General features: G+C 49.7%; 3 protein-coding genes across 3 annotated transcripts in view; 2 read left to right on the top strand and 1 right to left on the bottom strand.

The window, feature by feature from the left end:
- stag1a (STAG1 cohesin complex component a) overlaps window positions 1-1709 on the top strand; it is a 31934-nt gene extending 30225 nt beyond the window's left edge. Inside the window, exon 32 of the mRNA XM_076017647.1 lies at window positions 33-1709. Within this exon, the coding sequence (XP_075873762.1) occupies window positions 33-56 (24 nt within the window). The 3' untranslated portion in view covers window positions 57-1709. The remainder of the gene's footprint in view (window positions 1-32) is intronic.
- Window positions 1710-2424: 715 nt separating this feature from the next.
- On the bottom strand, window positions 2425-7414 carry pccb (propionyl-CoA carboxylase subunit beta). Its single transcript, XM_076017644.1, has 15 exons — window positions 7124-7414; window positions 6383-6502; window positions 6203-6271; window positions 6052-6108; window positions 5830-5943; window positions 5625-5735; window positions 5351-5459; window positions 5075-5195; window positions 4894-4975; window positions 4638-4761; window positions 4432-4539; window positions 3476-3576; window positions 3284-3382; window positions 3097-3196; window positions 2425-2982 (listed from the first exon to the last, which is right to left on the bottom strand). The coding sequence occupies exons 1-15, from the start codon at window positions 7373-7375 to the stop codon at window positions 2861-2863; spliced, it is 1689 nt and encodes a 562-aa protein (XP_075873759.1). The 5' UTR covers window positions 7376-7414; the 3' UTR covers window positions 2425-2860.
- Window positions 7415-8019: 605 nt separating this feature from the next.
- Window positions 8020-13024, top strand: msl2a (MSL complex subunit 2a). The gene is made up of 3 exons (XM_076017643.1): window positions 8020-9086; window positions 10152-11551; window positions 12116-13024. The coding sequence occupies exons 1-3, from the start codon at window positions 8945-8947 to the stop codon at window positions 12416-12418; spliced, it is 1845 nt and encodes a 614-aa protein (XP_075873758.1). The 5' UTR covers window positions 8020-8944; the 3' UTR covers window positions 12419-13024.
- Window positions 13025-13725: the final 701 nt, after the last annotated feature.

Here is a 13725-nt window from a genome sequence, read left to right as displayed (position 1 = left end):
CACAACTCACCCTCTCCTCCTCTGTCCTCCAGGGCTTCAGCATGCCCATGTTCTGATCCCAGCGGACATCCTGAGGTCAGGATTCGGCGCCAGGAGCGAACACTGGGTGGCGCTCGTCTTCACCCACACAACCTGCCAATCAGATTCTTCAGGAGAAGGAGAAAAAAAAAACTAGACAGACAGACAGACATTGTGGGAAGTGTTGTTTTTCTCCTTCTGCGAGACGGGACGGGAACTGCTGATGACCTCGCGGTTTGACTGACGCGTCCCCTCGCCGGGCCGGATCTCACCTGGGAAGTTTGGAGCGAGGAGGATCCGAACCGCCACCCGTTTCCTCGGAGGCCTTCGGTCTCGCTTTTCATCGTCGGAGCCAACGGTTCTGGTCACGAGCGGCTCAGTGGGGGTGGGGGGCCGCTGGCGAGTGAAGCACCTGCAGTCTTTTTTTCCCATTTTGTTTTGTTTTTTCGTTTTTTTTTGTTTTTTTTTACCGGTCCTCCGCTTCTCCAGATTGTTTCGGTGTGACGGCGGCGTAGCAAATCCCAGAGGCGCAGCCTGCTTTGGCACTTCAGTCCCCCCCCCCCCCGACAGCGAGGATCTCAGTGGTAAATGTTCGGTATCTTTGCTCTTTGTCCCGCCCCTCCCCCTCCCCCTCCGAGTCCGAGTCCGTGCACGTGGTGCTGGTGCTGGTGCGTGACTTGTGTGTCGGTGGACCGACCCTACAGGAAGTGATGTAAACCGTTGTGTGCGTGTGGCGTCAAAAGCGGAATAATAATTAAAAAAAGCGAGTGTTGTGTCATTCAAGCAGTGAAGCCACACCCCCTACCCCTCCCACACCCGACAGAGGCCCCTCCCACTTGGCATCTTCTGCACAGGTACTCCCCTCCTCCTCCTGTGACGACCCAACGGCTTTTTCAACTTAAGGGGTTTTAAAATAATAAAAATAAAAAAAGACAATAAACATATTTTGAACTCTGTAGCTTTAGTATGAAAGTTTTAAATCAAGTGTTTTTTTTGTTTTGTTTTTGTCCGATGTTTGTACAGTTCTGTTTGTTTTTTTCACCCCCTCCCCTCCAAACATGTATCTTGTTTGTTGCCTCTTTGTGGCCTACATACTTACAGTATATTCCTGCCCCCCTCCCCCCCGACACGCGCACCTGTAAACCATATTTAAGGTCGTCCAGCTCAGACTGTGGTCGTAGCGTTAGCAGCTTTTTCCGAGCGCTGCATGAACTGATTGTAAAAAAAAAAAAAAAAAAACGAAACAAAAAAAAAAAGTCTCACAGGTCAGTATTTGGCACCGCAACGTTCTCTCAGTTTGCCAGTTTCACACTCCGTATCCTTTTTCACACCCTTTTCGCCGACAGTGTTACCTGATCCGACTTTTCTTGTGTTTTTGAATCTCGTGTAGTGATGGCCGATCTCCGTCGAGACAGGTTTGTTTGAACACGTCATGAATGTTTTGGGTTTTTTTTCCAGCCACATCGTTTCACTTTTCACTCGGCGGGAAAACAGAAAAATAGAAATGGGTTTACTTCTCGCCTCGTCCGTCGGCAGTTGTGTAAATAGCGGCAGACGACTGGATCTTCTCTGCAGCGCAGTTCACATCACTCTCGCCCTTGGAAAAAAAACAACCGCTCTTACAGCCTGTTTTTGTTTTTGTTTTTTCTGTGGTTCTAAATTCTTTTTAATAAAATAAAAATCTGTAATCAGTTTATGGTCATGTGTGTGTGTGTGTGTGTGCGTGCGCAGTTCATTTATGACTTGGAGAGTGTTGAGAGGAAAAAAAACGGAGCATCTGCTAATGGTTTTGTGTGGGAGAGAATTCACGTAACCTTCACCGTTTTAGTTTCGGGAGCAACTGTTAAAAGAGTTTTTTTTTTTTATGCAGTCAAATCTTGAAGCGCCAGATTTTTTTTTAGCAGGAAGCTGAAAGAGCATTTGAACAACTTTTTTGTAGGAGGCTGGAAAACACAGGGTTATTTTTCTATATATAGAAAGAGAACTTTCTAGCTCAGGGGTGGGCAAACTATGGCCCGAGGGCCTGCTAAACTTGAATAAATTATATTGGGAGTACGTGAGTAATAAAATAGCTGGATTTTATCCATTTATTTAGTGTTTTCAGTCATTTCAATCAAGAGCTAAATACCATGGAGCTGCAAAGACACATTTTGTTGGCATACTTTTGTTCATTTTCGATTGACATTAAAGCACATTTTCAACTTTTTTTTCTCCAAGGAGGTGGGTCACCAAAACACTCCATCCATCTGCTGCTGCTTCGGCCCTTCTGTCAAATTTTAGAACCCATTGTGGCCCCACCAGTCAGGGGGTTTGCCCACCCCTGTTCTAGCTTACGTGTTGTGAGGCTGCTCCACCCCACTGATGGCTTGAATGTGACACCTTTAACTACAGTCAAGGACGACAAACTTGGTAGGAATCTGTGATTTATTTTACAAAAGGCAGATGAAGGCACAGTTCCAGAGCTTTCAGCAGGGATGTCAAACAAGGACTAAAAGCTAAACTGGTTGGTTCAAATCCAAAGGGGCAAAACACTGTACAGGCAGGAATCTAGAGGAGAACCTAGTGACGATATCAACAAGGTGTTTACATTTCCACTTAAACTGTCACCTTGGAGGGAATTACTTCATTCCACTGCTCTGGATTATAATTTAAAAAAAGTTTTGATTGAATTTGTTCACACAACATAATTTCCTCCACATCTGCCCACAGCTCAGCTAGTAGAATAATAATCAGTCGAGTGTTTCACTGTAGAGTGAAGTCAAAACGGAGTGCCGCTGGCAGATACTAGGAGGATTCAAAGTGTAAACTGTGTGTGTGTGTGTGTCAACAGTCCCAGGTTGTCTCACAGAGGAATGTTGGCGTGCTTCTTCCAGGGGTTCTTCTGGGTCTTGCTGGCCAGGACCTCCAGGTCTCTGCAGATGCGCTTGCGAGTGCTGGACGGCTCGATGATGTCGTCCACGAAACCTGGAAAAGGGGACGTTTTGGTGAAAAGTGGCATTTGGGGGCGTGAGATAGGAGGGAGCGGGTCTGGTGGTGTGGTGTGGTCTGGTGTGGTGTGGTGTGGTGCGGTGCGGTCACCTCTGACTGCAGCCGGGAAGGGGTTGGCGAACTTCTCCACATATTCAGCTTCGGCCTCAGCCTGGTTGTCCTTTCCTCTGAAGATGATCTGCACGGCGCCCTGGGAACAAGGAGAGGAACGAGTCATTGGAAGCTGCTGTTTTAAAATCAGCTTCCAATATTTAAAAAAAAAAAAGAGAGAACCTACCTTGGCCCCCATGACGGCGACCTCGGCGGTGGGCCAGGCGTAGTTCACGTCGCCTCTCAGGTGCTTGGAGCTCATCACGTCGTAGGCTCCTCCGTAAGCCTGGATGTGCACACGGTGTTGGTCAGTGTCTGTCAGGGGATTGTCAATACCCCCCCACCCCCACCCCCACACCCGCTTCGTCTGTTAACGCACCTTTCTGGTGATGACGGTGATTTTCGGGACCGTGGCCTCTGCGAAGGCGTACAGCAGCTTGGCTCCGTGTCGGATGATGCCGCCGTACTCCTGAGCCGTGCCTGTCGACAACCGTGTGAGTGTGTGTGAGACCTTTGATAAGACGCCAGGCTGACGCTGCAAAAACTCTGCACAAGCTGCAGTTGAACCGTCTCGTCGGTTTGGCTGCATTTCTGCCACATTTCATCGCTGCGATGAAACCAGGCAGGCTTGTGTCATTAACGGACCTATTCTGTTGTGCCGGACCCTCACAGGTGGAAAAAGTAGAGCCAGACACTAAACAAGTGTACAGCCAAATTCGTCGTCATTTGGGTCAACAACCCTATACGGCAGCGTTGGATTTGACGTGAACGCACCGAGGCGAGTTCTACAGAGCAGCCTGTGTTGGAGTTACTTGGCGCATGAAAACACGGAGACGTGAGAAGTAGGGATGCAAATTATCGATGAATTCATTAATCGTTAGTTGGTCGACCTTATCGATCGATTAACGATGAATTGATAAGCAGCGCTTTTTTCCTGAGAATCTAAATTTCGCAATGAAAAATGTGCAAGGAACACATTATTTAACCCCTAAATAATGTTGAGGGTCCAATGGGACCATTTTTTTTTTTACATTAGATAACAGTAAAAAGACCCAAAACATTTATCCTCTGACTTTAAGGTGACTTCTAATGGGTCACAATTCAACTTTTTTTTTTTTTTTTTTTAATCTTTTTTTGCTCTAGGTATATTATGACCGGTACAGTATCTACAGGTGAATCACTCTTTCCTGCCACTACACTGTTATAATGATTTTAACTACCCCTGTAAAAAAAATGTTCAATTAATTGCGACAAATTGAATTTAATCGATTAAATTCTTAATCGACAATTAATCGATAATGGATTAATTGCTAACATCCCTCGTGAGAAGAATACCTGGCAGGAAACCCGGCACGTCCACAAAGGTGATGATGGGAATATTGAAGGCGTCGCAGAAGCGCACGAAGCGCGCTCCCTTCACCGAGGAGTTGATGTCCAGACAACCTGACCGAGGTCAAGGACACAAAAGCAACACGTTGGAGGATCATCTAAAGACGAAGACTGAGCCGCGTTGGGAAAAGAATCTTCAGAGCTTCACTCACCGGAAGCCACCTTGGGCTGGTTACCCACAATTCCCACGGTGCGGCCGTTCATGCGGGCGAACCCCACCACGATGTTCTTGGCGTAGTTGGGCATGATCTCGAAGAAGTCCCTCTCGTCCACCGTCTGAACGCATCCACAGGAGCAACAACAAGGAACAGATTTTTTTTTATTTTATTAAATACAGATATAATGAGAAGCTGTTGAGGGTTAGGGTCAGGGTTAGGGGGGTTGGGGTCGAGTGGGCCGAGAACGTACTGCGTGAATGATGTCCAGCATGTCGTAGGCTTTGGTGGACTCGAACGGGACGATGGTGTCCAGCGCTGGGACGAGACGATCGCTGGGGAGGGAACGAGGCGGAGGGAGGGAGGGGAGAGAATTCAAAAACAAGAACACAATTTTGGTTCTGTGATAGATTGTATAGATCGTGATTGGCTACCTGGGGTCATGTGACTCCCTGACAGGCGCAGCGTCCTGGTTGCTGAGTGGCAGGAAGTTAAAGAACTCTCGCACGTTGAGCAGGGCTTCCACGTCGTCCTCAAACGCGTGATGAGCCACTCCTGAGAACGAGGTGGCAGGGGAGAAAAATGGATATATATCTAAACTTGGCCTCATCATTACACATTTTATGCGAAAAATAACCTTGAACTGTCGTACAGTTAGAGGCATTTTGAAAAGACGGAAGAGGAAATTAATTTTTAAATTTGAAACCCACCAGACACGCTGGTGTGAGTTTTGGCCCCGCCCAGTTCCTCCTGAGTGACGTCTTCATTGGTGACGGATTTCACAACATCAGGTCCTGTGATAAACAGGTACGAAGTGTCCTGAAACACACCCACACACATAGAAAAAAAAAATTGAGTTTATAGTTTGCAGAATGTCAGAGCTCAACCAAGACTGAAAGCCTTCATTTGGAGTGATTAGTGATGCTGTACTTCATTTGTATAAGATCTTGTGGTTGTTCAGCGTTACCCACACTTCCTCCTTACCTTCACCATGAAGGTGAAGTCTGTCAGTGCTGGAGAGTAGACAGCTCCTCCAGCACAGGGACCCATGATGAGGGAGATCTGAGGGACGACTCCTGAGGCCATGACATTCCTCTGGGGGAAAAAAAATTTAAAAAAAATTTATTGACTGAAGGAGTTTATCTGTGGCATTTTAAAAGGAATACATCCTCATTTTCAAAAATGATACCAGGAAAATATCGGCGTATCCAGCCAGAGACTCGACTCCTTCTTGGATCCGAGCTCCGCCGGAGTCGTTCAGCCCGATCACCGGAGCTCCGACTGTCATGGCCTGGTCCATAATCTGAGAGTGGAGTGTTTCAATATTCAGAAATATTTCCAAAATTAAACTGCCTGGACCTGACAAATGGTTAAATTCAAGTTTGTTTGTTTTTTTTGTTTTTTTTTTAACCTTGCAGATCTTTTGTGCATGAGCTCCAGACAGACTGCCGCCAAACACTGTAAAGTCCTGCCACACAGAAAGAAAAAAAGAGAGAAAGAGTTGAGGTGATGTAATATAACCCGGCCAAACAGTCTCACCGATGGGAACCTGCAGAACGCACCTGACTGAACACATAAACCAGCCTGCCGTTGATCCTGCCGCGGCCCGTCACTACGCTGTCACCTGGGAACTGCCACCAAAAAAAAAAAAAAAAAAGACAACGAAAACAACTGATAAACAACTGACCGGATGTGATGTCACGGGTTCTGGTTCTGGTTCTGCCCAGTGAAGGCTTCATTACCTTATTCCTGTCCTGCTCCATGCCGAAGTCAGAGCAGCGATGCTCCACAAACATGTCCGACTCCACAAAGGAGTCCGGGTCCAGCAGAAGCTCGACTCGCTCTCTGGCCGTCAGCTTCCCCTGAGGCACACAAACACACAAACACACACGACCTTTTCAATGCATTTGCAAAACGCACAAAAACAATACAACGGAATGATATATATTATTTCACAGAGTACCCCCAAAATCAAGATGTTTGATGATATTAAATTGAATGACCTATAGCATGTATACATAGTGTACGTTTATGTGTAACACTGAGCTTAAAAAAACTAAAAAAACAAAAAACAAAACTAGCAACAACCTTTTAAAAATGACATACAGAGCAATAACACAAATGTGGGATCTCGAATTCGTGAGGGTGCCCTTGTGCTGCTTCAACGACCCTCAACTCATTCAATCTGTCCAGAAATCGCCTCATTAAATTGTAAGGTGTGGGTTCGGAATAAGCCAGTTGAGCGCGGGGGGGGGGTCAAAACTCTGGAGACTTCAGGCTTCAAAACAAGCGGCTGTCAAAACTGTGTGCGCGTGGGTAAAGGACATAGGTCGGGCAACGTTGGTTAAACCAATGGCTTCACTCGACCATAACCAGACCCTTGTAGGTAAACACTTGGTAGGCTGAGCGGAAACGCGGCACCCGAGGAAGCATCCATACGTCCGAAACTTGTGGCCCCGAACAAGCGAAAAGTTCTGTGTTACCCTTTTGTGCTGAGCATCGATCCTGCTCTGACCTCCTCCGACCAGAGCCGCCCTCCGCTTCGTGTCGATCCTCTCCCTGACGGACAGGTTGCTGACGCAGTACCAGCGGCAGTCCCTCCGCCGGCTCGTCGGTGCCACCGCAGCAGCAGCGGCGACATTGCCGCGTTTGACCTGCGCGAAGCCCCTGAAAGACGCCCTGAGTCCGTGCAGGAGCCCGCTGGTGCCTCGAGTCACAGCGAAAGCCGCCATCATTGCCCTACGTGTGCTCTCTACCACCCCTCACTGCCCGACGGCAGGCTGGAGCCAATAGGAAATGAGGGGCGAGACTAACTCGACCAATGAGAAAAAAAGGAATCTTTGCCAAGGGGCTTGGAGGGGGCGGGGTATCAAGCAGGGTTCCCGACACCCTGGAAGTCAATGAAAAGGGTTATTTCCACCCAGCGTTTTGTCTTAAAAAGGTGTGCTTAACTAGACTTTCTTGCCTGACTGAACTTTAATACGGTCTAAAGTATATCAAGGTTAAATTATTTTGTTTAAAAGCCGCCACTGCCCAACGCTACTTGAGAGCGAAAGAATTGTGTAATTCTTATGCAATGTTTCCCACTGTCACATAAACACAATGGACACAAATTACGTTTGAAATTAAATTGTCCACGTCGATGTAATATTGTGATAGGGCAAAAATGTTACTATTTAATGTTGATTGGCAGTCAATTCACAATGATTTTGAGTTATTTTAAAGCAACTGAATCAATGCAAGGCCAATGGTCCAAATGTCGTTTTTCGTTACATTTTCATGTGTTTTTTTTTTCCTTTCAATTTTTTCCACGACTGGCAGGAAATGCACTTCGTGGGGAGTTATTAACGCCCAGTTTTCACGCCTTATGGTGCACTATACTGTAACCCGGGTAACTGAGTGAAGTCTCGCGTGATTTTCAAAACCATCGAGAGGGGTTGGTGCGAGAAAAACTGGAGAATCGACTGATTGATGCATTTGTAAAACGGGTATTTAGCTGTGATCGGTTACTGCTCAACAAGAATTGCATTCGAACCCACCAAGACCCCAAGCTTCCAGTTTAAAGCTCGCATATCCCACATCACGTCGAAGTAGAAAGCGACCCTGGGAGGTTAACGACACGGTTGAATTTTTCGCTAGCAAGCTTTGCTAGCCTTGGCAACGCTACCTGGTTAGCTTTGTTTACATGAAGTGCGCGCCTGGGATCTGGGAGCTAATTGCTAAGCACGCAGATGTCTATTTCTGTCACCAATTCTTCATTCAGCCGGCGCCGAAGAGGAAGCTCCAATGAGTTCTAAATGGGCTCGATGGCCAATTCGACCACCTCTCCTGCAACGCGTTTGGGCGATGTAAGCTAGCACTAGCTGCACAGCGCTAGCCTTTTCACCATGGACCGTTTAAATATTTGATTTACCGCTACGTGTTATGAAGGACTGTGGATTATGTGAGTGATTTCAACTGTGGGTCTACTCGGACGTGATCAAAACAAAGCTCAATTTTAAACTCTGGCGGACAGGAACGACACCTTAACGAGGAATGCTAACGTCAACTAGCCGTTTGTTGCGCTAGCTCGAGCGTTTTGTGCGCGTTCGGTGGCCACCGCTTCCACCGTGCTCGGTTTCTGTTATGCCTGCTGCTCGTCTTTGTTGATACACTGGAGCGACTCGTATATATTTTTTTCTGACCAAGAGGGCGGACCAGGTTATATTTCTCCCAGTGACTTGGCTATCTTTTAAAGCCTAGCCGAAAACGGCTGGCTTTTCCGGAGCCGCAATTCCTTGAGGCTGCCTGCCGAGCGCACCGCTATGAACCCAGTCAGTGCGACCGCCCTGTACGTGTCCGCCAGCCGGGCCGTGCTGCAGTGTGACCCGAAGCAGCCCAACACCTTCACGGACATGTACAACATCCTTCCCTTCTTCCGCCAGACCCTAGCATGCCTTGTCTGCGGTAAGTGTTACAATGCTAATCCTGGATACGCTCGCTGAAATTGTAAGGCACTATTAGTTCTGCCAAACCAAATTGCATGGTAACGCAAATTAGCCAATTATTTTTGATTTAACACTTGCGGGTCCACTATCGATCGCGAGGAACGGGGGGCGTGTGCGTGACATGACATCGCTCTGATCAGCGTGGTCTCCCTAGCAACCGAGGCAGAGCCTCCTGTTGGCCATCGGGACAGATGACTCCTCTGTTGTTGTCTCCACAGCAGGCCGTGCGGTTCACTGTCATGCTTTATTTACTGGCTGCTTTTCGGGGAATCCAATGTCAAACACTCGCGCAGCTTGCAGTTTGGGCTTGCCGGTGCTGACAGTATAGCATCTTTGGGTATTCATAAACTCGCGTTAGTTTCGTTTGACAGTATTAATTTTTTCTCCACTGAAATTCATCCTGATGTTGCTTTTTTTTGTTGTTGTTGTTGGGGATACTTTTATTTTGAAAATTAGCCATTTCTCGACCGCAATTCCAAGTTGTTCTCTCTTTCTAGCCGCTGAACTTTAGAAATATAACATAATTATAATATTTATTATTTATAATAATAATAATAATAATAATAATAATAATAATAATTATTATTATTATTATTATTATTATTATTGTAGTTTTATAATTATTTTTGTTGTTATCGTTAAGACATTGATTAACCACCATTTATCACAATATTTTAGCTAACCTTAAGTTCATTTAACAAACCACTTGTGGCATTTGGTATTTTTCACTAAATGAACAATGCTTGGAAAGATTTACTCTTGGGTCAGTTGTTTATCGACATGCATTCTTAATTCTTAATGCATGAATCAGAATATTATAATTTTATCTCTTATCTCGGGTTATCTGAAATATCAATGTAACTTCTGATGGCGTAAACAAGATCCGATCGCCTGACTTTTGCGGCCACTAGATGGTGCTAATAGCCCACTGTTCTGTGTAACCCTGGCATGGAGGAACTCAGTGCTTGACAACGAAGTGAACAAAACACCTTGAAGAAAAGTTGCTCTCTGCTTTTTGCTCCAGGCAAACTGCTCCAGGATCCTATTTCCCCGACACATCCAGAGTGCGAGCATTATGTCTGCCTGGGCTGCAAAGGTCAGAAAATGCACATCAGGACGTCGTGCGGCCGCTGCAAGGACTCCTCCTGCTTCCAGGAGAACAAGCAGCTCTCGTTGCTGGTGGAGTCCTACCGGAAGCTCTGCCTCTACGTCATCCATTCGCCGCTGCTGCATTCCATCAGCAGCCACGTCGGAGGGTCTCCGGAGGTCATGGCCTTGCTGGAGGAGGTGCTCGTGTCTCACGAAGACGAGGTGGAGGTGGAGGACCACAGCGCGGCGCAGGAGGAGGCCAGTCCCTCCGTCGTGGAGTCCCTGACGCCCACAGAGGCGCCGCCTGCTCCCACAGAGCTCTCAGCTGTGCCTCAGAGCTCCTCCGCTGAGCCCCCCAGTTCTAATGTGCCGCAGGAATGCAACGGAGATCTGCTGGAAGACCTGGACCCGGCGTCCCCTGAGCTGGAAGTATGTGAACTGGTCGAGGAGCAGCCACAGGCGGGCCTGTCGGCGTCCGGCGCCAGCTGTGGCGAGCTCAAGCTGAGCTCCGCCGCCACGGGACCTTTAGCCCCCACGCCAGGCACCGTGTGCTCACTCAGGGACGGGGAATCGAGTAGCAGGGAGCTGGAGGAGGGGGAGGTGTTGCTCCTCAGCGTGGAGGAGGTGTTACAGAACCTGGACCCCCTCCAGCCCGGCCGGGACGCTCCTCGTGCGCAGCCAGAGACGCACGCGCACAGAGGTGGCGAGCGGACGCACGCTCCCGTGTTCATCCAGCTGGACGGCGCTCACAACTACACACAGATCTGCGGCGACAGGACTAGCATGGCGGCGGGCCACGCCCCTCACCTACACTCGTCCTCCGCCAACCCTCCCCCGAGCTCCAAGCCGCCGCCGGTGCGCCTCAAACGCAAGCGGTCGCGCTCGGAGAGCGACCGGGAGAAGGTCAAGCCCCTCCCCATCGCCTCCATCCTGCAGGGCTCCGCCCACCAGCCCCCTCCCGCACTCCCGCCTCAGACGCTGCACACTCCGCTGCCCACGCCGCCGCCCCCGCCGGCCCACACGTACTCGTCGCTGCCCAACGGGCTGCCCCTGAAGCCCAGCCGCCCGGTGCCCAACCACAACAAGGCCGCCCGGAAGCACGTGGACCCCGCCCCCAAGAAGCCTCACTCCAAGTCGCGCGGCGGCGGCACCAAGGCCAAGGACGCGGCCAAAGACCAGCGGCTGGTGTCGGGCTGCATCGTGCCCCAGGCGCCGGTTAGGCCGCCGTACAAGAAGCCGGCGGAGAAGAAAGGCTGCAAGTGTGGCAGGGCCACCCAGAATCCGTCAGTGCTCACCTGCAGGGGGCAGCGTTGTCCCTGCTACTCGAACCGCAAGGTGAGACTTCGACCGTGTGTGCGCACACACGAGACTTTTTAGCCTAATAATGACAATAACGTGTCTTTATATACAGTATATATTCCTTTCAAAGCATAGTCACTCTAACACGGAACGCTCATATCATTTTTAGACTAATTCAGTGGAATTGGATAATTTTTCACGGCCCACCTGACATCTCACGGTACAGTTGGTGCCAGTGTGCACTGCAGCCACTGCATGAGTGCACCTGAAATTCTGGCATTTCACCTCGTGTGCCTGTCTTTCCAACGGTCTCCCGTCAACACACTCGAGTCGGCTTTGTGACGTAGCAGCGCTCCCACACATTAGCAACACCCTGGGAATGTTCTCCCCGGATAAACATTCCACCCCCCCTCAAAAACAGAACTTTAGTTGAGTGGCAGATCATGTTTGGTGTTTCTGTCGGCCGTGTTCCCTGGAAACAAACAAAAAGAAAGCATCCTGTTTGATTTATAAACACTTTCTCATGTTTTCCTTGATAGTACTAATGGGCCCTCCTCCCCCTCCTCGCCCTCCCCCTCCCCCCCCTCATCCCCATCCCAGGCCTGCCTGGACTGCATCTGCCGAGGCTGCCAGAACTCCTACATGGCCAATGGCGAGAAGAAGCTGGAGGCGTTCGCCGTGCCGGAGAAGGCCCTGGAGCAGACGCGGCTCACGCTCGGCATCAACCTCACCAGCATCACGGCGGCAGCGCTGCGCAACCCGGGTGCCACCGGCGGCATCCGCGGCAACACCCTCCTCAACGTGGCCACGGCGACGGGGACCCCCGTGACCACGGCCTTCCTCTCGCCCAGCCCGCCGCAGGAGCCCAGCTACGAGGACAGCCTGGAGCTGCTGATCGGATGAGGGGTGGGCGGCGGGGGGGGGGGAGGAAAGACGAAAAAAGACAGAGGAACCTCCCCCCTCCTGAGAAAAACAGACGAATGTGACGGCTGATCGTTGTCAACCTGTAACCGCCCCGCCGCCCCCACCACCACCAGTAGAGGGGGGCGGGGCCCAAGGCAGCTATGGATCTGTCCTGTCCGTTAACCTGCTCCTCTTCTTCTGTGTTGGAAAATGCTGACTAGTGAGAATAGCATGGGTGTGCCAAAGCCTCCTGTATCGTGCCTGTGTGTCGGTGTGTATTATCGCTTGCCTGCCTGTAGGTGACGCTTATACTCGGTCCCGCGGCCTGTTTCTGTACTGCAGAGGTGCGTTTCGTTTCCCCCTTTTTTTTCTCCCTCATTCCCGTTGTCGTCCGCAGCCCACACACAATACTGTAAGAGGCAATAGGAATCTCCAACAGGCTGTTTTGTTTCTTCTTCTTTTTTTTTCCTTCCCCCCTGCACCGAAGACCAGATTTGACTCTGTTACATACGTCCGACTTTCGGTTTCACGGTGAGGTCACGGTGAGGTCACGGCAGTTTGTGTTGGAGTATGACTCAGTACATGGCAGAAGGACCCCCTCCACCCCCCTACTAATCCTGTACACCCCCCGTCCACCACCACCACCTGCTTCCTGTGTGTGTGTTCACTCCCCCTTATTGTGTTTCCCCACTGTACTATGAAGACACCCGGTCACACGAGTCACTCGGCCGGCTCCACGCGCAGACGGTTTGTAAGTGGCAAGCACTCGGGCCAATCAGCTGGCCAGGTTACTTTAGAAAGAAGAAGAAGAAAGAGAAAAAAAAGGGAAACAAAACACCACCACCATTTAAGCAATAGGAGCATCAACAGAGTCTCGAACTGTTTACAGTGTTGCCGCGTCTTCGAACCGGACCGTCACTCCGGCGTGTAGTTCGCCGTCGTGTAGTTCGCTGCCCGTCTCCCCTCCCGCAACCCCCACTCCTCATTCTGCTGTCCCGACCATCGTGTGTGTGTGTGTGTGTGTGTGTGTGTGTGTGTGTGTGTGTGTGTGTGTGTGTGTGTGTGTGTGTGTGTGTGTGTGTGTGCGCGTGCGTGTGTTCCAGAATCCTTGAGATCTCCAGCTGGTGACTCGAGAGGCAGCACTTACTCTGCTTTCTTTCTTTCTTTCATTTGCGCGTGTTTACCGTCTCTCAGCCGTAACCACAACACGCTTTGTCAGTCCAGCCATGGTGACCAAATACAAGGGGAGAAAGCAGACGGGACTCTGGGCAAGACCAAAACCAACACAGTGGCCCCTCCACTCCAGA

Source organism: Nelusetta ayraudi, unplaced genomic scaffold (assembly GCF_046127955.1).
Source record: "Nelusetta ayraudi isolate G7.1 ecotype Tasmania unplaced genomic scaffold, CSIRO-AGI_Nayr_v1 ptg000007l, whole genome shotgun sequence".
In the NCBI taxonomy this organism is placed as follows: Eukaryota; Metazoa; Chordata; class Actinopteri; order Tetraodontiformes; family Monacanthidae; genus Nelusetta; species Nelusetta ayraudi.
The sequence above is the reverse complement of the archived record's forward strand: the minus strand, read 5'-3'. Positions and strand labels throughout refer to the sequence as shown.

What these genes read in the sequence shown, in the direction of transcription:
- pccb (XM_076017644.1), bottom strand. Translation starts at nt 7,375, where the DNA reads ATGATGGCGGCTTTCGCTGTGACTCGAGGCACCAGCGGGCTCCTGCAC. An exon ending in ACTTCACCTTCATGGTGAAG is followed by an intron (nt 5,460 to 5,624) that starts GTAAGGAGGAAG and finishes GGTGTGTTTCAG; the next exon opens with GACACTTCGTACCTGTTTAT. An exon ending in CTTCCCGGCTGCAGTCAGAG is followed by an intron (nt 2,983 to 3,096) that starts GTGACCGCACCG and finishes CCCCTTTTCCAG; the next exon opens with GTTTCGTGGACGACATCATC.
- msl2a (XM_076017643.1), top strand. Translation starts at nt 8,945, where the DNA reads ATGAACCCAGTCAGTGCGACCGCCCTGTACGTGTCCGCCAGCCGGGCC. An exon ending in CCTAGCATGCCTTGTCTGCG is followed by an intron (nt 9,087 to 10,151) that starts GTAAGTGTTACA and finishes TTTTTGCTCCAG; the next exon opens with GCAAACTGCTCCAGGATCCT. An exon ending in CCTGCTACTCGAACCGCAAG is followed by an intron (nt 11,552 to 12,115) that starts GTGAGACTTCGA and finishes TCCCCATCCCAG; the next exon opens with GCCTGCCTGGACTGCATCTG.